Raw genomic sequence first — 27,649 nt, 5'->3', positions numbered from 1 at the left:
CAGCAGCGAGCTTCTTAATGCAGGCTAGGTGATGGGGATCTCAGCTTTAACTCCGCAATTTCAGTCCAGAGGAGTCATGGGGCCAAAGTGAGTCAGGCTGAACTGATTTCAGGGCTCGCTAATGAGTCACAATCCACAGAATGAAAGGCAATAACAAACCCAGCTTCATTCCTAGACTTCACTGGGGTTGCCGATTGCCAGATAGGGCCGGGAGAAATGAGAGCCAGGAAACCTTTCCCTGACGTGGCCACTTAATCCTTGTGACACAGTTTTTCACAATGTTCCCCTCTTTCCTTTCTCCCGTAGATGGTGATTCTAAAATCCAGGGTGTACAAATAAAAAGAAAACGTGTTCCAGTGCTCCTGGTAAGTGGAGGAGAAACGGTTCTCTGGATTCCCAGTTGAGGAGAGTAATAGTGAATGTTTTACTGGGAAGAGTCTTTTTTTTTTTAAATTGAAGTATAGTTGATTTACAATGTTGTGTTCATTTCTGGTGTACAGCAAAGTGATTCAGTTATATAACTAATATATATATATATATATATAAAACATATATACACACATATATATATATTTTTTCAGATTGTTTTCCCTTATAGGTTATTGCAAGATATTGAATATAGTTCCCTGTGCTAAATAGTAGGTCCTTGCTGTTTATTTTATATATAGTAGTGTGGATCTGTTAATCCCAAACTCCTAATTTACCCCTCCCCCCTTACCCTTTGGTAACCATAAATTTGCTTTCTATGTCTGTGGGTCTATTTCTGTTTTGTAAATAAATTATTTGTAGCATTTTTTTTATTCCCCATATAAGTGATATCATATTTGTCTTTGTCTGACTTACTTCACTTAGTATGATAATCTCTAAGTTCATCCATGTTGCTGCAAATGGCATTATTTCATTCTCTTTTATGACTGAGTGATATTCCACCATATCTATGTACCACAACTTCTTTATCCATTGAAAGGGTCTCTGCTTGGGGAGAAGTGTCTCCGTCCCACAGCATGGCTAGATACTGTGTGACAGGCTTTGCCTGGGATATGCCTGTGTGTCGATGCAAACACTTTTTACCATTATCTTCCAGAGAAGAAAGACCTTTCTCTTTATTTCCCATATTTCCTGAGAAACCACAATGTAGAAAGTTTTTTCACAATCCTAAAAGTCCTAACCATGAGAGAGGAGCAATATTGTAAATATTTCCTTCACCTTCCATCGAGAAAAACAGCAATATATGTAAAACCAGGAAAAATAACTTTCATAATGCCAGCTGTATACAAAGCTCTTTTCCTATCTCTTCAGAAACAAAGACCCCACTGGCCCATTTCCTAACCTGCTCTAACTTCTCCCATTCAAATAGAATGTCACATTTAGAGTCAGACATTCACAGGGGTTGTTGAATCTCATTTTTAAAAAATCAAATAGATTCTGAGTCCAGGATGAATGGCGTAAGCCAGAAAGAAGGGACAGGATAAGAGAAATGTTCCTACGTATAGCAAAAATGACTTTGCCCAAGCAAGAACATTTAGTTCTGAAATCAAGTTAATGATGAAGTTACCCAGACATCATGGGCTGAAAAGAAAAAACAAAACAAAACAAAAAAAAACCCTGAAGGCACATGTGCACACAGTTGGTTCAGAAACCACCTTGTGCTCCAAACCTTCCAGGCAAGGCCACTGGACCACTCATCGCCGCTTCCCCACTGACCCTTTGTCACACACTTCAGGTTTGTTTCCTTTATTTCCTCAAGGCCACCAACCACATTTCCCTTAGCTTGGGGACTGCTGAGTGCTGGGGATAGGAGAGAACCCAGTGTGATTTTCCCTGGGTGAACACCCCCAAGAGTGGTTCTGTGTCTTCCCCAGCAGTGCTGATAGCGTCTGGGAGGGGGAGTGATGAATGCAAAGATAGAACGGTCCAAAAAAGGGACACAGAACCTCACAAAAGCCCTCAGACAGCTGCCTGAAAAACACTACTCAGTAGTCGCTTCAAGAACCCCAACAGAGTGAAACTCTCCTGAGGCAGGGAAATCATGTTTGAAAACATAACTAATAGGTTCCTTTATTACCTAATCTTACGACAGCACTAGGGGAAAAAGATCATGGAATGTTTCTCATCATACAGATAAAAAAACTAATCAGAAAAGTGGAGATTTACTTAATGTTCCTCATCTAGTGAGTGGCAGGACCAAGGCTCAAGCCAGTTATAGCTCCAAGGTTAATGTTCTTTCCTTAGGCTTGTCAGGGGCAGAAGGGGCATGTAGAGCCTTGGAGAAGAGCAATGACATAAAGTGTGAAAGAAAGCCCACCTTCAAGTCCTAGTTACGATCTCAGCATCCCATCCAGGGCTGAGATGCTGATATGAGAGAAAATATTTCACTTCTGGGAGAGGGGAAATTATATTAACCCTCTGTTGCATTTTATTAAACAACATTTACCTATAAAACTTCATTTGGAATGAAGTCATGTATTCAACAATTTGGGGATGAAGTGATTTAATCCTAAAGGCCTGTCATGTTTATTTTGAGAAAGAATTTGCCATCTATTTGGGTTCTCTCTCTCAGGTCATTTGACTTAATTTTAAGGAGATGCCTTAAAACAGAGAAACGGGCTTCCTTGGCGGCGCAGTGATTGAGAGTCCGCCTGCCAATGCAGGGGACACGGGTTCGTGCCCCGGTCCGGGAGGATCCCACATGCCGCGGAGCGGCTGGGCCCGTGAGCCATGGCCGCTGAGCCTGCGCGTCCGGAGCCTGTGCTCCGCAACGGGAGAGGCCACAACAGTGAGAGGCCCGCGTACCGCAAAAAAAAAAAAAGAAACATTCAGATGTACAACCTGTATCATTTCTGAAGTTTTTCTAATGAAGAATGTTCTGAGTTCTGAGTCCAGTGAGGTCCTGGATACTCTGTTTTGTACAGTTGGCCTGGCAGCCTCTCTTGGGTAGGGAACTTGTGTGTGGTTTACACAGTGTCCCCCTTTGGAGCTGGGAAGATTTTAATCTACTGTTTCTTCTTTACTCACTTTAGAAACATTGAGCTGAGCACTGTGTGGTGCCTGGGTGTTGGGGACACACTGGTCTCTGCTCTCAAACAGACAAGTGGAGGAGGACCAAGCTATAAACAGGGCCTGACGATGTAAGGCAGTGGGCGGGTCAGAGCACACGTGCTGGAAAGTGACAGACCCTGGGTGGATCCCAGCTTCAGGGCTCCTATGACTTTGCGCAGGGTCTTAACTGGGCTGAGTTCATTTTCTCATTTATAGAAGCAAGTAATAATAAGACCAACCACACAGTTTTCTTGTGAGGAAGAAACAAGCAAGTACATGTGAAAAGCTAGGCATCACCTAGCACATAGTAATATCTCAATAAATATCAGCCTTGACAGAGGAGAATCAGGAAAGGCTTCCCAGTTCCCTGATGGTCTAATGTTAGGATTCCGGGCTTTCACTGTCATGGCCCGGGTTCAATCCGTGGTCCGGTTATTGGGGAATTGAGATCCTGCAAGCCACGCAGCGCAGCAAAAAAAATGGAAAGGCTTCCCAGAAAATGCGACACCAGAGCAGGGAGAGGCAGAATAATGAGTAGAGCTTCTCAACCGGGGGCACATTTAGCAATGTCTGGAGACATCTTTGGTTGTCACAACTGGGGCAGTGGCGGGGTGGGGGGAGCCGTGAATGCTACTGGCCTCTAGTGGGAAGAGGCCAGGGATGCTATTAACCTACAATGCACAGGATGGCCCCCAGCAAAGAACTGTCCAGTCCAAATGCCAATTGTGCTGGGGTTGAGCAACCCTGATTTAGAGCGTGGATTCTATAGCCAAAATGCCTGGGTTTTGTAGGGGAGGGAAGTCTTGCTTCTCTTCTCTCTTAGTTTTAATAACAGGAGGCTGCCAGTTAAGCTGACAAAAGGTCAACAGGAGGAAAAGGGTGATTCATATTGCACACAGGGGTCTAGAAAAGAAGTAGCTGCTGCGTTACGTGGTTACAGTTAAAGGCTTATATGTACACCTAACTTAGCAGAGGAAAGGGAGGGGGAGAAAGGCTTCTAGGGAAAGAACAAATAGGCATCTTTAGGAAGACAAATGGGTTTTTAGAAAAATAGGAGATAAAGTTTGTGATAATGTTTGTCTGCACAGGTATCAGTGGTCTATCTTCTTCAGGACCACAGATCTACCCCAAAGAGGGATCTATGGTAGGTTTACTTTGGGGAGTAGAAGTTGCCCCTTAGAGGGAATTTATGGCAGCCCTAATTTCTCAGAAGTCTCTGCTTTTGGTCAGATAAAGGAAGCTCTGAGAAGACTTGTTTCTGCATCTTTTGAATTTCAAATATCTTCAGCTTAAAATAATCTTTATCCCAACTCTGAGGTTCCAGGTGGGACATGACAGTTTAAATTCTGGCTCTGTCACTTACTAGCTGTGTGACTTAGGGCAAGTTACTGAACCTTTCTATGCTTCACTTAACTCATTTGTAAATGGAGAAATTAAGAAAACTTATTGGGTTATTTTTTTTTCAATTTATTTATTTTTTGGCTGTGCTGGGTCTTCATTGCTGCGCGCTGGCTTTCTCTAGTTGTGGTGAGCAGGGGCTACTCTTTGTTGTGGTGCGCGGGCTTCTCATTGCAGTGGCTTCTCTTGTTGCGGAGCACGGGCTCTAGGTGCACAGGCTTCAGTAGTTGCGGCACGTGGGCTCAGTAGTTGTGGCTCGCGGGCTCTAGAGCGCAGGCTCAGTAGTTGTGGCGCACAGGTTTAGTTGCTCCACAGCATGTGGGACCTTCGTGAACCAGGGCTCAAACCCGTGTCCCCTGCATTGGCAGGCAGACTCTTAACCACTGCGCCACCAGGGAAGTCCACTTATTGAGTTATGGGTAAATAGCTGGAACATACTAAGTACGACATTTATACTTACATAAATTCCAATGTCCAAATCCTAACGGATATTTTCCCCAAAATCAGGAGTAACGACCTCTTTCTGTGCCTTATATAGCTTCCAGACAGATCACCCTCAGTCCCGTGGAGTTCTAGTGAGTCTTTCCTTTGGCCTCTATATCTTTAGCCAAGTCTCAGCCTGGTTTACTTGGCTCTGTTAGTCGAGCATGATTTAAAACTCACATATAAGATGTGCAGTGTACAAACATGGAGCATCCTGGGATGCCGCTGGAGAAAGGGCAAAGGGGGCAGGGAGGATGCAGAGCTGGGGGACCATTACTAGCATCTCTTTTGCAACTTCTGCTTTTATTATTTTATATGTACTCTCCATTTTCCCTTTCTGTTCAGGACTCATATCCCCAACACCTCTAAAACATTCCTCTGCGATTTTTCTTAAGAACTATCATGATAAGGCTTTATAGCTTCTTACTGTTCAAGGGCATTTTAGAATAATAGTCTGTGCTTGGCTAGTTGAAGGATAGATGAGCAGTCGGATTCTTGGATTTCTTTATGATTTCTCTCTTAGCAGAGCAAAAGGCCAGCTGGACCAATGGTGTATTTATACAAGCACCTGCACGTGAGCCATTCGTAAAAGAAAAGGATTAGAATCAACAGCACCTACGGCAAGCGAGTTCAGAATGGAGCATATTTGAAACAGGATGATTCTTATTTTTCTCTGAATATTTCTCCCCCACTTTTTTCTTCCATATTCCTTGTGACTATCAAAAGTCTGTCCTTCAGGCTGTATGCTTTCAGAGATTTCATCTGAGTCTTCTAAAAACTTTCTGAACCTAGGTAAGAATCCAGTGGTGGCCGTGAAATTTGAATTCACTCAGGGGCACTGTCACCCCTCTTCCTCAAAGACGGTTTTCAGCCTCCTTCTGGATCATTTCACTGTATCATTTCTTGTTTGTTTCAGTCCTTAGACCAAAGAAACATTTTTCAAAGCATCAACACCACCTGAAAGGTCAACCAAATTCAGAAATTGTATTTAGGGTACTCACAATAGGATGAGGAGAAGAGACCAGCTCCACAATACATTTGAAATGCAGCACATCAAGCTGTTTGTTTACTTTCCTTAGACAGCCAATCCAAGACGGGCCATCAAGGTCATTAGCAAAAATACTTGCTCTCTCACCTATAGCATCTTCCAAAAATTTGACATCGATGAACCCAGTTCCTTATAAAAAAGGCTCTGACAGGGACTAGGTTGCTTTTTCTATCTACTCTTCTTATGAAGTAAGTTGTGGAATTGGAATCGGTTATTGGGGCAGATTTATAGACTTTTGTGATTCACCTTCAATCAGAGCTGATTTTACAAAATAGAGTTTTAAATGTCTCATCATAAAACAGCTTCCTGTGCAAATATGTTCCATGATTCTAAAAATGGGACTGCTCTGGCAGGATGAGAAGAACAAGGACATATGTTGCCAGGGCAAAATTCAACCTGAGAGAATAATTCCTTGTTTTCTTTGATAAATAAACACTCAGGGGCTCTTAGTAAGTAGTCCTGGGCTCATTTGTTTTTTGTTTCTGCTGCTGCTTTTTCTTTTTCCTGCCTTCTCTGTCTCCTTCTCCCCCTTCTTTACAAAGACCTTAAAAAGACTGACATTTCTCTTGCTTCTTTGTTTCCTATTTGAGATTCTGTCCCCGAGGTTATTGGGTTTTCATAAGGTTACTAGTGTTGGGTCTCAGTAAAACTACATGGTTAATATCAAAATTTGAATTTTCTGTGACCCGTTAAAATAAAAGAACACGGATAATTATGTTTAAAAAAAAGGAGGGGGCTTCCCTGGTGGCGCAGTGGTTGAGAGTCCGCCTGCCGATGCAGGGGACACGGGTTCGTGCCCCCGTCAGTGAGAAGCCCGCGTACCGCAAAAAAAAAAAAAAAAAAAAAGGGAGGTCAGGAATAATTTTATTTAGTGGCCCAAATCCCTAGAACAGAGGTTCACAATCAAATCCAGCATGCAGCCTGTTTTTCTACAGTCTTAGAATATTTTTACATTTTGAAAAAATTGCAAAAAAACTCCTGAAAAGCCCAAACAGAAAAAAATGCAGCAGACATCTTACATGGCTCTCAAAGCTTTACTATTTGCTCTTTGGTTTTTTACAGAAAATGCTTGCTGAGTCCTGCTCCACTGCGTCCTTTTTCTCCTGGCCTGATAGATCACTAATCTAGTCATCTTCAGATTGTTCAGCTGAGCTTACATTTTCCATTTGGTCTATCTTTTTGGTCTAAAAACACTTGTAATATTATTCCTTGGATTTATTTTTTGTGGTGACTAATTTTCTGATGTCAGTCATGCATTCATATTTATTGAGTTACTAAAACATTCCAGCCACTGAGATACTACTTGGGGTAGACTAATCTGTGATTACCAATAAAACCCAAAGTCCAGTGGCTTAAAGATATATTTCAAACAAATATTAGACTCATTTAAGCTTCCTTTTAAAAATCGCTCTGATAGTAAATATGCATCTTTGTTATTTCATAACTTAAAAGTCTTCTATGGTTTCCCTTTCCCTACAGGACACAGTGCAAACTACTTAGCCTGGATGGCTTTAGGGCTTCCCACAACTGTCTTTCTAATCTCCCCTCCCACTAGTTCCCCACAGGGACCCTACACAGGATCAGCTGGACTATTCATTATCAACTAAACATAAGTTGTTCTTTGCTCTATTCATTCTGTTGAACACGCTAATCTCGTATCTTAGAAAAACACTCCAGATATTTCCACTAAAAATAAAATGAGTTGATAGAAAAGCTGTTATGAATACATGGTGGCTAAAAGTGGCAAACCATTCTTATACAAGTCTTGTTTAACATGATGAACAGCTTCATCCTCAAATATTAAAGGACAGTGAATTCAGAGCATTGAACAAGACTAATGTGTCCGGCCTGGTGCTGGGGCTGAAGCATGGTCCTTGTTCTCAGAAGATATCAACGTTTAGAACCCAGACTTACCTCTGGATCTCTCAACACTCCTTTCCTCCTCATTCACTCATCCATTCGTTCAGTAAACTTTTATTGCAGTGACCAGGAACACACAAGTCATCAGGCCCCATCTCAGCCACCTGGAACATTAACCAACAACTACAAATGCAATGGCTGAGGAACGCAGGGCCCTCTGGGGTACACAGGGGCACATAACCAGGCAGGGCTGCAAAAGGGTGGGTGTCCTGGAGGAAGGTACTTATGACCTTGGTCTTTAAAAATTTAGGGGAGGTAGCCAGGCAAAGAGTAGACAGAGAAGTGCCCAGACTAGATTTCTCACCTCAGCTGTTTCATCCGTAGCTGTGAATATTATTGCTTTTTGAAAGTACCATGCTTGTCCAAGAATGGGGGGAAATGTTGTAGAAGGGGTTGGTTCTTTTTTCTCGATTTTCCTTTTACTAGATTGCATGGCTTGACAACAGAAAATGTATCTTGCTCTTTGGTATATTTAATCTTTTGCCATAAGTGATAAGTCCAAGTTAAATATGTACCAGTGGGACTATGAGATTCCTACATTCATCCCTGTGGTGTTGCTAAGTTGAGAACTGATCATTTCAAGAAAGAAAAAAAAAATTAACTATAAATAGACGTAAAGGAAATGCCAAAGTAGTGACTTAAAAAGGCAAGCCAGTGAACTACTTTGCAAATTATCTTTGTGCAAAAAATTAATTATCATTGTGCTATTAGGATCTTAGGATATATCGGAGACAGTATAGAATTAAGAGTGTATACTTTAGAGCCAAACTTCTTAGGGTCAAATCTCAGCTCTGACAGCACCTAGCTATGTGAACTAGGTAAATTGTTTAATCTCTCTGGACCAGGGTACTCATATATAAAATGAGGAATAATAATAGTACCCACCTCACCGGGCCATTGTGAGAACTAAAGAAATTAATGGAGGGAAACGGCTTAAATAAGTGCTTGATACCGACTTTCTATCATGACTAAATCAATGAACAGGTTTCTGCAGCAGGATTTTATCAAATTCCACAGCAAATTACGTTTCCAGGTCCTAAAATACTACCCGTTTGGAGGAATGGGGATGGAATGCAGTGAGCGAAGCACAATCAGGTCGCTCTGGGGGGTTATCCAGGGCCCCTTGATGAGTTTATACTGCAGTTGTAGTTTTTTTTAGACCATGCATGCTCACGAGCTGTCCAAGATATAGCAGGGGAGGTATAGTAGCAGTCCACTTTCCCCACATCATGTTCAATTCAAGTACCCACAGTCATCGTTGCCAGTCTCTTTATTCACTCCTGCCAGATGATACCCATGGGGTTTCCTATACTTTATTGAGCCAGTGAGTGCACTGGCTAACTCAGCCCTTTTTATGTGTGAGCATTACTTACCTCCTGACTTCACGCCTATCTTTCTCCAGGGACAGATCCCTTCCCTTTCTAACTCTGATGCAATGAACATCAGATAATAAGTCTAACGTATGGCCCCTCCGATTCCTCCGTTAAATTACAAACAGATGGATAGAAGATGTGAGACTCCTGACATAAAGTTGGTCCTGCTTATTTTTTCTGCCCATTCTTATATCGAGGAAGATAATTCATGATCTGAGTATAAACAGCGCTCCCGATATAGTCACGCAGCCATGATCTAGAAAGCCAGAGGGCTCGTAACATCATTTAGGAAAAAAATAGGAATTCCTCTGGCCAGCTGTGGGATGCAAAACACATCACTGGCTATTCTACCCAAAAATGCTAAGATCCCACAGAGGAAATTAAATGTCATGAGATGCTCTTAATCATGAGAGTTGGCAAAATTGTTCTTCAAAGAGTAGAGGGCAACTTAAAGAGCATCACAGGACAGTCAGGTGACAGAGAGAGAAGGGCGCACAAAAGGCGTGGTGCTGTGTGGAGGGGAGCTTATCCCCTCTACGTTTCTTGAGCTGTGCGGCCAGACTGATAATAAAATTGACATGAGACAAATTAACAGGAGAAAAAGATACTAATTTTAATTCATGCACACAAGGGTGACCAGTCTATTTACTCGCCTTTCAAAAGAAAATGCCCATCCTACTGACCCATTCCTATAAGGGCCTTTCTGTCCTACAAACTATGCTCCTCTGAGTGAGTCAGACTTAGTCACACACGTGTGCAAGCCAATGGCTAACAGAGGTAGATCGGCATCACGCCTGCAAGAAAAGCCTTAACACAAAGAGATGACTTTCCAATTATAAAATTGTAGCCATTGGGGAATGGGGCAGGGAGAATCGTCCCATGATTTTCCCTACTCTTCCAGGCCAAGAAAGCATGAAGCCGTAAAAGCAATTGCTACCTGCTTTGTCTATTCATCAACTGTAATACTGACAAAAGAACCCAGGGCACACTCTAACTACATAATAGTTGCAAAGGATGTTTATATGTACATTTTAAATATAAATACCTAGAGTGTCTTTTTGGTCTGAAAGAGGGACCGTATGTTTAGGTCCTCCCACACTGAGTAAATTTGCAGAATTACAATTCCCATGATAAGCCAATGCTTTCAAAATAAATGGTGAGGTTAAACCAGGTACTACTTAGAGGCTTCTGAGGGTTGTATTCTCCACGAAGAGCTGAGGATGTGGTTCTGACTAAATGTTTTCATCCCGTACACCACAAACACGCGTGCAGTTTTGTATTTGGCTTCCTCTGAGAACTTCTTGTTTCAAGATAGACCTCAAGCCAGGTACCAGAAGACAACGGTCCCTCCTGCCTGCATCAGCACATCCTAAACTGATTTGGTGATTCAACCAATGACATTCAGTTCTAGCCTAGAAAATAATCCTTTCTTTCCCGTATGGTTTCCAGACTTCGTTTCATAAAGTGAAAGAACATGAAAAGCAGCAGAGCAGGGGCCCCAAGGAGTCCCTAGACTTGCAAGTTCAAGTTCTTATATGCTGCAGACTGAGCTGATCGGCTCACTGCTACGCACAGAAATGTGACCACTAAAAGTCAATCTCCCCTAGGCCTAATTCATGAACTTTGTGGGGGAAGACCACAAAGCAGGGCTTATTTTTTGTTGCTCTTGTTTATTGAGGTATAATTTACATAGAGGAAAATTCAATATTTTCAGGTATATGGTTCTCTGGATTTCGACAAACTTAGACAGTCATGTAACCACCATCACAATCAAAAGTCCCTCACATCAGAAAGTTCCCTTGTGGCCCTTTGTAGCCAGTCCCCTCCCTTCACGATCGGCCCTTGGAAAACACCAATCTAATTGCTGTTCCTATTGTTTTGCCTTCTCTAGAAGGTCATGTAAATGGAGTCATACAGTACATAGCCATCTGTATCTGCATTCTTTCATTTAGCAAAATGTTTTTGAGACTCATCCAGGTTGTTGCATGTATCAGTACTTCATTCCTTCTTATTGATGAATAGTCTTCCATTTATGGATATACCAGAATTTTGTGTATCTATGCACTGTTGAGGACCTTTGAGTTGTTTCTAGCTTTTAATAATGAATAAAGCTATTAAACTTTGCTTATAACTTTTTGAGTGGATATCTTCATTTCTCTTGGAGTAGGATTCCTCGGTTATATAAGTGCACATTTAACTTTATATGAAACTTTTCCAGAATGGCCGTACTGTTCCCACCAGCAATATATCATAGTTGCAGTTGCTCTGCAATAGATGTTGTCAGTTTCCTTGATTTGAGCTATTTTAATCATAATTCATGGACTTTGGATCTAGGATGAGCCGTAAAATTAAACATTCTGCTAGCTACATATACTGGGTTGAATAGCGTTCAACCCTCCAAATTCACATTCTCCTGGAACCTCAGAATATGACCTTATTTGCAAATAGGATCTTTGCAGCTGTAACGAGTTAAATTTAGATGAAGTCTTACTAGATTAAAGAGGGCCTTATTCCAATGGCTTGTGTCCTCATACAAGGCCATGTGGAGACACAGAGACATACAGAGGAGAACACCATGTGACAGTGGGGCAGTGATTGGAGCTGCAACAGGCCCAGGAACGCCAGAACCAATGGAAGCTGGAAGAGACAAGGCAGCATTCTTCCTTAGAGCCTCTGGAGGGAGGGTGGACCTGCCAACATCTTGATTTCAGACTTCAAGCCTCCAAAGCTGTAAGAGAATAAATTTCTGTTGACCTAAGCCACCCAGTTTGTGTGCTTTGTTCCAGTAGCCCGAGGAAAATAATATACTATGAATACAATTTGCAAAATCCAGTAATGCAAAGAAGTTTACACAGTTATATTTGACTGACATAAAGCTTTCTGAGAATAAAACATACTAATTGTTTGTGTGAAAATATAGTTCTAATTAGTACAAATATATCATTAGTGGCCTAAATTACTAATAGGCATAAAATTACTTGGACTAAATCTTTGAATAATCTGTAATTTAACTTTTCACTCATTGGGTTGAACTTCTGCTAATGAGTCCAAATTAGTGGAGACCTACTATTTATCAAGAATTAAGGTCAGTCTTGGGGGGGGGAGGGGAAGGGATAAATTAGGAATTTGGGATTAACAGATACACATTATTACATATAAAATAGATAAACAACAAGGACCTACTGTATAGCACAAGGAACTACATTCAATATCTTGTAATAACCTATAATGGACAAGAATCTGAAAAGGAATATTTATATATACATATATATATATATATGACTGAATCACTTTGCTGTACACCTGAAACATTGTCAGTCAACTATACATCAATCAAAAAAAAAAAAAAGAATTAAGGTCTGTCCAGAACGAGAATCCTGATGGTTCCTAATCTATGTGAGACCCATATTTTGCAGAATGTTCTATAAAGGATTAAGAGATAGACTTTGTTTATTTTAGTTGTTGTGGTGGAGTATATTACAACCTTAAAGATTTTTAAAACTGTGAAATAATTTGCTCATTTTCCCTACCACATGGCACAGACTAGTTTTGAAAACAAAACATCTGTGGCAGAGCCAGTCTTGGCTATTTCATTAAAAAAAAAAAGATCCTATTCCAGTTTTACCACAAACCTCTTCCAGCTCCTGAGGAAGAAAATAATTCAGCTCTCCAACCCCTATTAGGCAGGCAGAGGGACCCCCATCTCCAGCCCAAAACCCATGAAAGAAGTTGATTCTTCTGTTACACCATTATTCAGAAAAATATTACTAGCTCAATGATTACATATATTAATTCAATAATATAAAACAAAGGAATAGCTACAGTTAACAGGTTGTGGCTTAGGCGACCATAACTGGCTGAGTAGTGATTGCATTTGGACAGAAATCAAGGTAACAGGGAGGACAGAAGGGCTGGTACAGATGTGGAAGCAGGAATTCCATGTTTTTACAATCATTCCTGTAGCTGTACTATGTAAGCCAGATTGTTTTTACCATTAGAGACATAAGTTATATAACAAGCCTGCCAGCTGACACTAGATGTCATTATATGGGGATCTGGGCAGTGTCTCTGGCACTCGCTGGCCCCCTCATGCCTCGTTTTCCGTGCTGTGCACTGTGGTTAACAGCTGCACCATGCCTGTTTCACAGGGGTGGGTCGTGAATACAATCGTGTCTTCCACAAAAAGTTTGCAGAGTCAGGCAGTGTCATCTGAACAGAGTCCAACAATGCCCAGCGAGACAGGCCTGTTTTCACTGCTCTGCTCTCTAATCAGCATATGCTGTTCTCTGACTGTTTTGGGAGAACACAGGGGGGCCTATTCTAGGGGGACAAAGACATAATCCTGGGCCACCCCATTCCGAGTTGAGGCAATTTCAAAGGACAGGGCTCTGGGCACTTGGACCAACCTGTACAACTTCATTGTCACTGGGTCTGGGTAAACAGAGACACCAGCTTCCCTCTTAATCCCCATCCCACACGTGGAAAACCATAAACTCAAGTCACTACAAATAAAAGGCCATGGAAGAGTGCCCAGACACCCCTGGGGATGGTATGATGCATTTGGAAGGAAGCCATTGGGGCAGGGACTGTCCCTCCATGAGAAGTTGAGAGAAAGAGAAAAAACAAGGACTGAAATGTTTGCCTCATTTAATTAAGGATCAGCAGGCCTGTCATTCATCTTATGGTCCCCGTATACCAGACAGGGGTTGGGAGCCCTGGAGGGGACCCAGAGCTACTGGCTTTGCTCTCCATTTTAACGACTTAAGTTGTTGAAGCTTAAGTTGTGACAACCAAGCAGATATTATTGCCCATTGCATGGTGGTCAGAATTAGGCCTGGGAATTCTGTAGATGGACAAATTCAGAGGAGCTCAAAGTCACTGCTACAATTTATGATAAATATAGTTGGGACCAAACTGGCAAACTGCGCACATGCCTGCACTCCCTCTGACCTAAAAATACCACTGATTACAAAAACACCTGAAAAATTAATCCACTGTGGTAAGGGAGCAGAAGAAACAAGGCCAAAGAAGACTTCCTGAAAGAGGCATCAGACCTTACGTTCTTAGCTTTATTGCATATTTGGAAACAAAGCTAGGAGCAGAGTGTGGCCCTGCAGGCACCCATGTTGTCCAGTCTCTCACCCTGTGTAAATTAGCCCGATTGGGAACCCGGCTTGGTGTAATATGTGCATTCTTAGGTGCCACACTATTGCAGATCCCTCAGAGACCTGACATTGCCAAAACCTGGACAATAAACATTGGGGCTGCCGAGCTCACTAAATTAAATCCTTTTAAATTAGATTTTGCATCGTCCTATCGATATCCTGGGATGCTCAGGTGTTCCTCGGAGTAAAGTCCAGGGTATGGTGCCACCCATTTGTGGTAAGAAAACAAAACAAAAAAATGGGATAGCGCACTATGATCTCTCTGCATCACTGACTACAGGCACAACTGCCCGTCTGGAACAGGCACGGCGCATAAAGGTTTCGTGACCCGGCAGAGAAGGCCTTAGCGAGCGCCCGGCGCCTTCGCCTCCCCGCCCTCGGGCCTCCCGGCCGGGTCCACGCCTCCTCGAGCTCCCCCGGCTCCCGCCCTATCCACCCTCCGAACCCCACAGCGCCCGCCCCGCTCGCGCTGATTGACAGGCGGGACAGCGATCCCAGGAGCCCGGCTTTTGCTCCGCAACCCCAGCAGGAACCGTCCCACTGTAGCCAATGGGAGCCAAGAGGCGGGGCCTGCGTCGGGCCTGCGGTGCTGGTCAGGTGCTCTGCGCTGAGGTGGCTTAAAGGTGAGGGACTGCAGGTTCGGGGCGGGGGGGGGGGGTGCCCCTTGCTGCCGCCGCCTCCCCGCTATTGCCCCCGGTGTGCGGGAGGGAGCCCCCTCCAGGCCCTCCCTCCCATTGCCCCAAGCAGATGTGGACTGAGCGGATCGCCGCGAGGGTAAGAGTCCGGGAGTGTGGGAGGCTGGCCTGCCGGGGACCCACCCGCCTCCTGCGGGCTCCCCAAACTACCCTCCCACCCATTTTCACTGCACACATACCCAGAGCACGTTAGGGCATCTGCCAGCCTTGGTGGGCGGGAGGTTTGCGAATTGGAAACGTACCCTACCTCGAGATCCTTCCAGGAGCTAGGATGGAATCCCGGTGAAGAAGATGGGGCGATGCATCACCCTCCTCTTCATGTGTATTCGCTCTACACACACCTACTCCTCCTTCAGTGTCCTTCCTCTCGTTTCTTGACGCCCCGTCCCTCCAGATTTCCAAGGCTGTCTGTGGGGGAAGGGTTGGAGGGGAGGAGGAACTGGAATGCAGCTCAGTGAAATCTGGGCCCAGAACTAGGGATTCCACTGCACAGTGCAGCATTTTGTGCGTGGAGAAGAAATCAGATCTCCTTTCATCCCTACCCCCACTTCCCAGTTTGTTGCTTTATGTCATCGATGTGATGATGTTGTCTTACGAAACATTCCTAAGCTTGAGGCAACACTTAGCCTTTGTTTATTTTCATTTGTCCCAGGAAAGCAGTTCTTTCCTGCTTACCACAGTTGCTGAATTAATTTATTAAAATAGAGGAAAATCAGATGTTTCATATAGTTGATTCTTTTTTAGCCTTAAATTGCATTTGGTTCATAGTATCCTTCCTTGTGTTAGGAAGGTGAAGGAGAGAGAGAGGAAAGGATCACCAATCTTAGCCAGAAATGTTAATAAGTATACTTGCAGTTCCTTATGGGAACTGATTATTCACATTCCTTCCAGGTTTCGAAAGTTTATTGCTGTTTGAGAAATAGTTTTTAAATTTAATTTTTGAACCATTGTCTGGAGACCAATACCTAAAACAATTTCAGTTTAAGCAACAATTTCAGTTGTAGGTATGCTGAAATCAATTAAAAAACAAAACAGAATTCTTGCCCCTGACAGCAAAGCAAGCACGCCAAGCAGTTTTTATTTACCTGCACTTACAGCAAGGCAAGACAGGGTCTAATTTTGAGGTTTAAGTATGTCTTCAGCATATTCAAATTAGGAAGATGTCCAAAGCTGAATTCGATTGCTTTTTTTAATATCAATTTATTTATTTATCTATCTATTTATTTATTTATTTTGGGGGCCGCGTTGAGTCTTCGTTGCTGTGCGTGGGCTTTCTGGAGTTGCGGCGAGTGGGGGCTACTCTTTGTTGCTGTGCACAGGCTTCTCATTGCAGTGGCTTCTCTTGTTGCGGAGCACGGGCTCTAGGCATGCGGGCTTCAGTAGTTGTGGCTCACGGGCTCTAGAGGCTCAGTAGTTGTGGCGCACGGGCTTAGCTGCTCTGTGGCATGTGGGATCTTCCCGGACCAGGGATCGAACCCGTGTCCCCTGCATTGGCAGGCGGATTCTTAACCACTGCGCCACCAGGGAAGTCTCTCAAGAGATTTCTTGACATAAAATACGGTTAGATCCAGGTTTCGGTGGGCTTATAAACACCTTCATGCAAGAATGGACAGCAGAGGGAGAGAACAAAAGATCCTTACTGGATTTGCAAACCCAATGGGAACTGACCAAATTTACCTATGTATTGTTTTTTCATATTATCTCTTATTAGCTTTCTTGAATAGAATAAAAGCTTTTTAGAAATATAGGCGGATTACCAACGACAATAACAACAACCTTGATCCCAAGAGGTAATTTAATCCTGGGAAGTGCCTTTTCTACACACATCACTGATAAGATTAAATGCTGATGAATTTTAAGATTAGGAAGGTCAACATCAAGTTTTAGAATTATGTTTCAGTTTATACTTAGTTCATAATCTAATTGTTTTGTTTAAAGAAGGCTATGCTTTGATTGTTAACACATGGATGCAAGTTACATTTCACAAATATATTTGAATGTCACAAATTTTGTCACTTCAGGATACCAAGTTAATCTATTTTCTCCTTTCTCTCATGACATCTCTCACATCTCTTACCATGATGGACCAGACACAAAGCCTTGCCTTTGAAAAACAGAGGTGTACACATGTACTTTTAAAGAGTATTATTTTTAAATTTGCTAGTGCAAAGTTGCTTGTTGCTAGGTCCCTATAGCCCATCTAACCATAATGATAAATATGTCCACAGGTATTCGACTATATAAATGTTTCTGACCAGGAGTCAGAAGTCTGAGTCAACCTGAAAATGTTTCTGAAACGTTGTATGTAAATTATATCATCTTTTAAAATGATATTTGAGGAGCTTATTTACATAATTTCTTTGAGGAGTGTTTCAATAAATTCTTGGAAACTAAAACAGTTTCTAAAATGCAAATATAAGTTTTAGCTTTATTTACACAGGGAGCCCCAGGTCTCTTGTTTTAAGATGAAGTTCTGCAGCGTAATCCTTCCAGGCTGCGATTTACGATGTAACAGGGATTACTCAGCACCGTCCCTCTCCATTTTGGGTGAAGTATACAAAACAAAATGATTGCCATTAACTTCTATATGTTTCTTAAACAGATTGTCTTACACTGAACTGATCAAGTACTTTGAAAATGACTTCAAAACTTCTCTGGGTGTCCTTCATACTTGCTGCATTGACACTTTCAATTACATTTTCTCTCCAACCAGACCAGCCAAAGGTTCTACTAGTTTCATTTGATGGATTCCGTTGGGATTACTTATACAGAGTTCCAACACCCCATTTTCATCATGTTAAAGAATATGGTGTCCACGTGAAGCAAGTTACTAATATTTTTATTACAAAGACCTACCCTAACCATTATACTTTGGTAACTGGCCTCTTTGCCGAGAATCATGGCATTGTGGCCAATGACATGTTTGATCCTGTTCTGAACAAATCTTTCTCCTTGGATGATATGAACATTTATGATTCTGAGTTTTGGGAAGAAGCGACGCCGATATGGATCACAAATCAGAGGGCGGGACACACGAGTGGTGCAGCCATGTGGCCCGGAACAGATGTCAAAATACATAAAAGCTTTCCTACTTACTATATGCCTTACAATGAGTCCGTTTCATTTGAAGAGAGAGTTGCCAAAATTATTGAATGGTTTACATCGAAAGAGCCCATCAATCTTGGTCTTCTCTATTGGGAAGAACCTGATGACATGGGCCACCTTTTGGGACCAGACAGCCCACTCATGGGGCCTGTCATTTCAGATATTGACCAGAGGTTAGGGTATCTCATACGAATGCTGAAAAAGGCAAAGTTGTGGAACATTCTGAACCTAATCATCACAAGTGATCACGGAATGACGCAGTGTTCTGAGGAAAGGATCATAGAGCTTGACCAGTATCTGGATAAAGACCACTATACCCTGATTGACAAGTCGCCGGTGGCAGCCATCTTGCCCAAAGAAGGTAAGTCTGAACTGACTGGGGGTCTGGGGCCTGGTCTGCGTGTGCCCAGTGCTATTGAGTGGGGGATTTTTGTTTCTGTGTCTTTCAAGTGTACTTGCCTTTGTCATGGTAATATTCTGGGATTTAATCCTTAGTCTCTGAAAAGACAAACTCTCTTTTCTCAGTCTGATTTTTCACTTTTTCCTAGAATATTAAAACCGATGCTCTCTCTACGTATTTATGGTAGTCGCGTTTAACCATTTTGGCGTCAGTGGATATGGTGAAAGCTACAGCCTCCATTCTCAGAGAAATTGAGATGGGAAGATATATACAAAATGTGCCTGCACTTACCAGTGATTTTATGGAAGCCCTAAAGCCTTCAGTGGATCCTTAGTCAGGACCTGCTTAATAGGGAAGCAGTGGGGTATAGGAAGGAGAGAGTTTCGGTCGTCCTGCGATTTAGTTTTCTTATCTGTAAACAGGGGAAGTAGTAACAGTACCTCAAACTTTTTACAAACCTCTCCTGGAAGCCTCATACCAGCTCTGTCTCTCGTTATTTCTGTTTTAAAGATAGGTGAACAAGCTCAAAAGGTTTAACATCCCCAGGTCAAAAGGTAAGTGCAGCGCAAGACTCAGACTTGCAACTCCTGACGTTTGTTTTATCACCTCCTGGGGTCAGTCTAGGTATCCAATGAGAAAACAGATCTTGAAAAGCTGAAGAGCTCACAAATGAGAGTTAGAGCCCTCGCAGGGGAATTAAGAGGATCATAGGAAACAGGGAATGTTAAAATAGGCACGTGCAGCGGCACACAAACATTTCTACCAATTCAATACAAAATAGCAATCTTCTGTGGTTAAGAAAATTGCATTAACCCTTCAGTTCCCCTGATCAAGTTGGTATGGTGTTCCCTTGTTGGCAGGGAGGAAGCCCCAACAAATGGATTTGAAAAACAAGAAAAGGATGAAAGATATTGCCCAGGTGTACTGCGTTTGAAGTTACAGGGAGTACTTCTGCAATGCCTCCAGGGTTTCAAAGAACGTTTGACCAACCCTTACCCTCCACTTACCGAATTTTCTTGTCTTGAGAGTCTCTCTTTCTGTACTCAGAACTACCAGAACTTAGCTCTTTGATTTTGTTTAGATGTTGCAGTGCCCTTGACATTTTACTTTGTGCCACCACTTAGTACCTGTGTGTGTGTGTGTGTGTGTATTTAATCTTTAGGGATTAGAGATTTCTGGTTCTATAAAATGTCTTCTCTTAAGGTGAATTTACTTTAAGAGAAGATTATTTCTCAGTTTCCCCCACAAGATGATTTCCTCAAAGAGGATGGGAGTTCTAAAGTGTCTGGTGAGCCTTCATTACCTTGAACTTGCTGGCTGTCTACGTCAGTAGGATGTCTGCGTTGATTGACCTGTGTTGCCATGGTTGTTTCTTTGGCTGTAGCAGTGAGTGTCTTGTTCTGACTGCCTCTCCTCATCCTTCTCTTTTAGGCAGATTTGATGAAGTCTATGAAGCACTAGCTCATGCTCATCCTAATCTGACTGTTTACAAAAAAGAAGAGATTCCAGACAGATGGCATTACAAACACAACAGTCGAATTCAGCCAATTCTCGCAGTGGCTGACGAAGGGTGGTATATTTTACGGAATAAGTCAGATGACTTTCTGTGTGAGTATGTTATAGTATTTCTCCCCATTCTGCATCGTTGTCTGCTAAAGTGGAGGCTAAGTGGGAGTTGTTTCTGCCGTATTCAACAGTCTGTTTATCGATTGAGTAACTAGCTAGTGTCACACATTAATAGCTAAATAAAGATCCCAATAAAGATTTATTGGGGCTTTAAAATGAGGTAACCTCCTAAAAGTGGAACATTTACTTCTCTTGAAGCCTTCAGACCAAAGAAAAGCACAGTGCCCTGTACTGCTTATTATAACCATTATGTTCCGGAGGAAGACCTAACTGAATTTTATAAATTGAATCATTTTCTGCATCTGTTTTATACTCTGATTTCAAAAGAGTTTAATCTCTGTTTTTCTTTTCAGTTGCTAGCTTTCTAGTTTCTTTTGCGCTTCTGGCTCTACCAAATATAGGCCAGCTTTGCTTTACACCTTGGAAACATTTCTAAAAATAAGTGCATATTGGCATGGATAAAAATATATCAAGATATATTTTCCTAATGAATATCTAGTGGTATAATTTTGGAGATATTTCCATTGAATAAATTTAGAATATAATGTAAATCCTATTTAAAATTAAAGCATGCAAAATAAAGAGCTTCCTGCTATCCTTTTTTTTTTTTAATTTATTTTTGGCCACACCATGCAGCTTGTGGGATCTTAGCTCCCCACCCAGGGATCGAACCCACGCCCCCTGCACTGGAAGCACAGAGTCTTAACCACTGGACCACCATGGAGGTCCCCCTGCTATCCTTTTTTTTTTTTTTTTTTTGCGGTACGCGGGCCTCTCACTGTTGTCGCCTCTCCCGCTGTGGAGCACAGGCTCCGGACGCGCAGGCTCAGCGGCCATGGCTCACGGGCCCAGCCGCGCCGCGGCATGTGGGATCTTCCCGGACCTGGGCACGAACCCGTGTCCCCTGCATCGGCAGGCGGACTCTCAACCACTGCGCCACCAGGGAAGCCCCCCCTGCTATCCTTAAGTGTAGTTTCCCCTTCTCCTGTAGCTTTTAACAAGTTAGTCAAATGGAAAAGTCATCCACAGGATTTTTATTTTGCCTGTTATTTGCATATTTGCTCTCAAACTCCCCGCCCTTACCCTGCTCTGCTTTCTATCAGCAGTGACAGATCCCTACAGACTAAATTTCCCAGGCTCCTTTGCTAACTGGTTTCTGGTTCAGTTTGGTCAATAGAGGACCTTTGCAGGAGTGTGGAAGGCTGGAGTTTGGGAGAAAGCCAGGTTATTTTTCCCCCACTCTCTCTGCCCCAGGCTGTGTCTCTAACAGTGACTTCATGTCCTCTGTGATCCCAGCTCTGGACGACTTCCTGCTCTATGGCCTCAGTGCCTACTGGGTAGTCCTGGCTTTGGGGTTCTGGGGACACTACCTCTTCCTTCTGTCCCTCCAGCGTGGGGGCCATGGGAGGTTCCCACTGTTCTACTCACTGGGTAACCTTGCCATCCCATGTTTGCTTCTGAGCTTCAGCACTTTCGTAACTAGCCCCCATCTGAAATTCTCTCTCTTGGATGCGTTCCACTTTCTCAGCTGGTGGAGATATTAACACACACTACCAATCAATTCACTGGGAGTTGTTTCCATTCTGTTACTTGAATGTTGAAGCAAGCACATGGTGTCAACACTATCTAGAAATGTTCTTTTAGGCACTGGTCCTTGATACATATAAAAGATGAACAAAATGTCCCTTTAGCTAGAATTGTGTCCCCATCATGTTTATTGATAAAGAGAAAAGCAGTTGCCTGGCCATGGCATTTGTAGAGCATATGTAAGGCATATTGGCAGATGTATACAGGTACATGGCTTCTGGTCCTGAAAACAGGTTTTACATATAGATAATAATCTGTAAAACAATATTTGATCAGGCCAGGAGAGCTGTTTTAAGAAGGCTTTTACAAGTAATTTCCTTGGCCAGGAGAATAGTTGCCACCTTTATATGTTCAGGTTTTCATGTATTGTGCAGATAGCTCTTATGTTGGAGGGGTTGCTCAAAAAAGAACTGCTACCTCTGAGGAGATTGAATGACAATTTACAATTAACATAAATGTAAGTGGCTCTCTTGAAATTTTGGTTTGGTGAACTACACATACTAGATGAGTCACACCTATTTTGAGCAGAAAACCTTAATAGTGCTCCTATTTCTGTTACATCATGTTCAGCATAATTGTCTATTCAACAAATAATTAAGTACTGGCTACTGCAGTCCTCAGCCTGAGTTCTATAAGAGAATTCAGCCCTAATGTCCAAAAGCAGTGGTTCTCAAAGTGTGTTCCCTGGACCAGCAGCACCCAAATCACCTGGGAACTTGTTAGAAATGCAGATTCTTGGGCCCAACCAGATCTACTGAACTAGAAACTGTGAGGGTAGAGCCCAGCAATCTGTGTTTTTACCTGCACCCATCCCCCTACCCTGGGGTCTCAAGTTTGAGATTCAAGTTTGAGAACCTCTGCCCTTAGGCATCCATTATTAATAATAGACAGTATTTAAATACTGTCTACTGGATCAAGCATTTATTGTAGGGGCTACCATTATGAAACAAAGTCCCTCTTCATGGGAAAAGTTTTCTAAGTCATAGTGAGTTCACTTCAAATCTGATTTTCTAGTAAGAAGTGTGATATGATTTATCTTTGCCTCCATGATTAGAGTCTAGATCCAACTTTTCATAGACATGAGCACAGCAGTCATCCAATCAATTACAAATTATATAATGGCACATTTCCCAAGGTTACTATTGATTAATTAACTAGAATAGCACAGTCCCGTCAGATGATTCCTAGTGATTCATAAATCCAGCGTTATTTTCACTTGAATAATAAACTCAAAAGAATCATGGCGGGCTTCCCTGGTGGCGCAGTGGTTGAGAGTCCGCCTGCCGATGCAGGGGACACGGGTTCGTGCCCCGGTCCAGGAGGATCCCACATGCTGCGGAGTGGCTGGGCCCGTGAGCCATGGCCACTGAGCCTGCGTGTCCGGAGCCTGTGCTCCAAAATGGGAGAGGCCACAACAGTGAGAGGCCCGCGTACCACAAAGGAAAAAAAAAAAAAAAGTCAAATTAGATAAAATTTAAGTTCACAATTTGATGATACAATTATTTCCATTTTAATACCATATGGTTGGCTAACTTGTTCATGCATTTTATCTTCACAGTAGGCAACCACGGTTATGATAATGCATTAGCAGAAATGCATCCCATGTTTTTAGCCCACGGTCCTGCCTTCCGAAAGAATTTCACAAAAGAGGCCATGAACTCAACAGATCTGTACCCCCTGCTCTGCCACCTCCTCAATATCACTGCGGTGCCACACAACGGATCACTCAGGAACGTCCAGGATCTGCTCAGTTCACCAACTCCAAGAGCAAGTCCTTATACACAGAGCCCTCCTCTCCTCCATGGTAGTGTCAAACCAAGAGAAAATGAACAAGAGGAACCATATGCTTATTTCATAGGGGTCTCTCTAGGTAGCATTATAGTTATTGTGTTTTTAATAATTTTCATTAAACATTTAATTCGCAGTCAAATACCTGCCTTACCAGATTTTCAGGCTGAAATATCTCAACCATTATTACAAGCCTAATGCTCCTTTGATGTGGAGATTGCATAGTTATGTCAGTGTTTAAAGGTTTCAAATTCTAGGAAACCAGCTTCAAACATTTGCACAGACCATTAAGCAGTTACATACATATGCAGAGGCAGTCCTACACACACACACACACACACACTCATGCACATGGACCAAAATACACATACCTGCAAAGGATGAAAGATGGGGAAGTATGTTTCCATTGTCCTCTCTGGCTTCTGGTAGGTAAGATCCTGCTTTATTTGGACTTGGCACATACAATGTATATATTTAACAACTTTGCACTATTTGAAGTACCTTACATATTGCACTTTAAATTAGTCTCCTAATGGGTACATTTATGTGAAATGCACTTTATTGACAATTACGTCTGATAACTCGGTTGAAAAAGACAACTTTTGCACCCATGTCCCAGAATACCTGTTATTCCTTGTTCAAATGGAACAAAATTTCTAATAATTCCTGAATACTGTAGAAATCTATCTATCTTCTTAAATTGGGAGAGCATGAAGAAAGTGAAAACTGTTGAAAATGAAATGTGATGACCTTTGAACACTGAATTTTGAAGAGATGCATTCCCAACAGCAGGGTGCATCTGTGGGCACTCCTTGTCATATTTCTTTGCAATGGACATGGGTTTTCATTTACTTTTTCCCCCCAAAAAGAGATCCAAATACTGACGGATTCATTCCAGGTATGTTGTTTCCATCATGAAATTCATTATTGCTGTTTCCTGATTAGTCATTTTACTCTGATTTTAATAGTAAGACACCATGAGACCTCTACTCTGTAGGCTTGAAAAAAAAAAAATAAGACACCATGAATATACATTTCTTTCCTCTCGAGTCTAGCACTGGTCTGACTAGAAGGCATCAGGCACCATCTCAGCAATATTTTCTCTTGCTCTGTAATTATTTGCTTCCTTGAAAACGAAATCACTATTAATCGCATTACAAAATCAGATGAGATAAAACAGTGTTTTCTTTCTGGTAATCTGTAGTGACAGAGCACAAGCATCTTTTAGATTTCAGCATGTGAAGGTCTGGAATTGCAAGAGAGCACAAACTACATTAGGGAAAATGTAGGCCACACAATCCTTGAAAAGAACTGTGTGGAGCTTGGGGGAAAAAAAATTAGACAGAAACTTGGGGAAAAAAATTAGGCAGGGCCATTGTTTGCAGTGTACCCAGGACAATGCTAAAGGGTGCCTGGTGGCAAAAAATAGTGAAGCTCCTAGAGGTAACAGGTAATTGAAACAAGAGGAGCTGAGGTTATAGCCTTGTTTCCTGAAATATCTGAATATCCACTCACCAAATGCTCAGTGGACTCAAAGATGAATCCAGGTTCACAAATAGACTTTACCTCCTGGGTAGGTTTTTTCACCTGCCTGTTCATCTCAGCTTCCCATTCCCTTCCATGGAAAGATGTGCCTTAGATCTCTTAAGTAGGCTGGTTAGGGAGAGGGTAGTGTTACCCATGGTTTCTTAGAGGAAAGAGAAGGCCCTGGAAAGAATAGCTTTCCTTGAAGAAAATAGAAACCAGTTTATAGACACGTGGCCCACAGAAAATACTGTGATTTTGTGTATATTTATGCACCAACTCGCTAAAAGTAGGTAAAGTGGTAAATGTATTCCAGAAAGGATAAACTAGATGTAAAGAACAAAAGTGGCATAGTGAAAAATATAATTGAAGTGCTTCCTAAAATCAGGTGAATGAATTATTTTTATTTTATTTTATTTTTTTTGTGGTACGTGGGCCTCTCACCGTTGTGGCCTCTCCCGCTGCGGAGCACAGGCTCCGTACACGCAGGCTCAGCGGCCATGGCTCACGGGCCCAGCCGCTCCGCGGCATGTGGGATCCTCCCGGACCGGGGCACGAACCCGCGTCCGCTGCATCGGCAGGCGGACTCTCAACCACTAGCGCCACCAGGGAAGCCCAAATGAATTATTTTTAAATGATGATACCAGTAAACAGTGTTAGCACTTAATTCTCATGTCACCAATACAACCTCTAAATGGGATAGAATGGAATCGCTGGAAATGTACTATAGATGAAAAAGCTGAGAAGTGGGATGGTAGATAGCAGACTCCTCAAGAAGTCTGAACTCCGGATTAGACATTTTACAACATGTGACCACGCGTATTGGCTTGCTTTGTAGCGATGAACTTATCTGCGTTATTGAGATGCCAATCTAATGACTGAAAGATGAAACTGGTCTATTTAAAAGCATTATTATTCAAGTGCTCTCTGTATTTAAACTAATTGTTGCATTAAATTCATTTTAGAGGGTGCTATTACCTTAGTAGTCAGAGGAGAGTAGATTCTGTAACGCTGATGAAATCATGAAAATTCTGATATGAAGATTTGATTATTGAATGGTTTCCTTTATCTGCAGATACTTATTTTCCTGTAAATATCAGCAGGAGAGTTTACCTGAAGGAAAATAAAATTTTAAACTTTGCTGGGGAAATATCTAGTCACTCATCATTTTTCGGTAGTTTCGTTGTTGTTTTGGTTTTATCCGCATGTCTCTGTGGTCAAACTTTGTATGCAGTCAACACAAATGAGCATATAGAAATAACATGTAGACCAGCTAATCTTCCTAACTGTAAGTAAGAACTTTTAAAAGGTCCCAGGAATGGAATCCCCCCCTCACAACACTGACATGTTTGCTCTAAATCCTCTGTCGTCTATTTTGAAGTTGATTAGTTGATAACGATTTTTCTTGTTCAGCATGTATTTTGCAATGTCTTCTCCCTTTGCCACCTGCCATTTAAGTTGAAAATTGCTTTTCAAAATGCTTTCTGTCCTCTTAAGTAAAATTAGGATCGATTCTATTATTAGTTTCAGTTTCTTACAAGAGCCTATTTCTAGAAAATCTATAGTTTTCTTTTTTTGATGCTATTTTTATCAGGTTTGATATCAATGTTATATGCCCCTCAAAAACTCATGCTTTTTTTTCTACAACACTAGTTTTATGAAGCAAATATAACAGGGATAATCAAACCCAACCAAGGGGCACTAAAAGAGATCACTGTTTTGGGGGCCTGAAACTTTTTTGTAGAATAGTTTATACTTTCTCAATCTTTAATTAAGAAATTGGTTTTAATTTTCTTTCTCTATTGGAATCAATTTTATTCAGTAAATCTGGCATCCAAACTTCGGGAAGTGCAGGGCCTGGGAAATGGTTCTGGATCCAAGGATCTTAGCCCAGGAGTTAAACCACGAGGAGACAAAAGTAGTTTGTTAGTATAAAGTTTTACCACTTTTGAAATGCTACAGAACTCTCTTCCAAAGTAAAGTGCCTTTTTTTTTGTTTTCCCACAGTTCCTAGAAGTATTCAATGAATGTCAAAAGAGGAAATTAATCACTGCTCTATTAGAGGAAACTTTGTTGAATCTATATTAGAAAAGACATTAAATACTCTGGCCATGTACAAAACTAAGTTTAAATACTGTAATCCCGCCCTCACCCTGAGTGTTTTGTAATCACCTTTTTTCAAACTTCTTCCTGTCTACTGTAAGTCAATAAATTATAGCTCTAGAAACTCTGCAAAATTTATCTTGGCTTTCTTTCCAGTGATGTCCTTATGTTGGATTGCATATTTATACACTGCTTTAAAAATCTGGTTAAATGTTGCAAACTGAATCCTGGTTTTAAAAAAATTGTAATGAATGCCTAGGTGGATTTTGCAGTATTACTAAGTCATGTCGACATCTATCACAGTATGTATATTTTGCGAGAAGGTGACAAATTAAAAAATCATCAATGACATCACATTGTATATTGAATAATTGTGGTTAAAATGTTTTGGTAGA

The 27,649-nt window shown here is 41.9% G+C and overlaps 1 protein-coding gene across 3 annotated transcripts; it reads left to right on the top strand.

Annotated features, from left to right (window-relative positions):
• The first annotated feature begins 327 nt into the window (after window positions 1-327).
• ENPP5 (ectonucleotide pyrophosphatase/phosphodiesterase family member 5) lies at window positions 328-27,625 on the top strand. 3 transcript variants are annotated; one of them, XM_060163032.1, is made up of 4 exons: window positions 328-365; window positions 17,724-18,587; window positions 20,058-20,234; window positions 23,398-27,625. In XM_060163032.1, the coding sequence occupies exons 2-4, from the start codon at window positions 17,759-17,761 to the stop codon at window positions 23,823-23,825; spliced, it is 1,434 nt and encodes a 477-aa protein (XP_060019015.1). In that variant the 5' UTR covers window positions 328-365; window positions 17,724-17,758; the 3' UTR covers window positions 23,826-27,625. The 3 variants fall into 3 exon arrangements, with proteins under 3 accessions (XP_060019015.1, XP_060019017.1, XP_060019018.1); XM_060163034.1 differs by lacking the exon at window positions 328-365 and adding an exon at window positions 14,978-15,049; XM_060163035.1 differs by lacking the exon at window positions 328-365 and adding an exon at window positions 15,074-15,200.
• The last annotated feature ends 24 nt before the right edge of the window (window positions 27,626-27,649 follow it).

This window comes from Lagenorhynchus albirostris, chromosome 10, assembly GCF_949774975.1.
Source record: "Lagenorhynchus albirostris chromosome 10, mLagAlb1.1, whole genome shotgun sequence".
Classification (NCBI taxonomy): Eukaryota; Metazoa; Chordata; class Mammalia; order Artiodactyla; family Delphinidae; genus Lagenorhynchus; species Lagenorhynchus albirostris.
The sequence above is the reverse complement of the archived record's forward strand: the minus strand, read 5'-3'. Positions and strand labels throughout refer to the sequence as shown.

Coding starts and splice junctions, on each gene's coding strand:
- ENPP5 (XM_060163032.1), top strand. CDS start 17,759: ATGACTTCAAAACTTCTCTGGGTGTCCTTCATACTTGCTGCATTGACA. Junction 18,588..20,057: donor AGCCATCTTGCCCAAAGAAG/GTAAGTCTGAAC, acceptor CTTCTCTTTTAG/GCAGATTTGATGAAGTCTAT. Junction 20,235..23,397: donor TAAGTCAGATGACTTTCTGT/GTGAGTATGTTA, acceptor TTATCTTCACAG/TAGGCAACCACGGTTATGAT.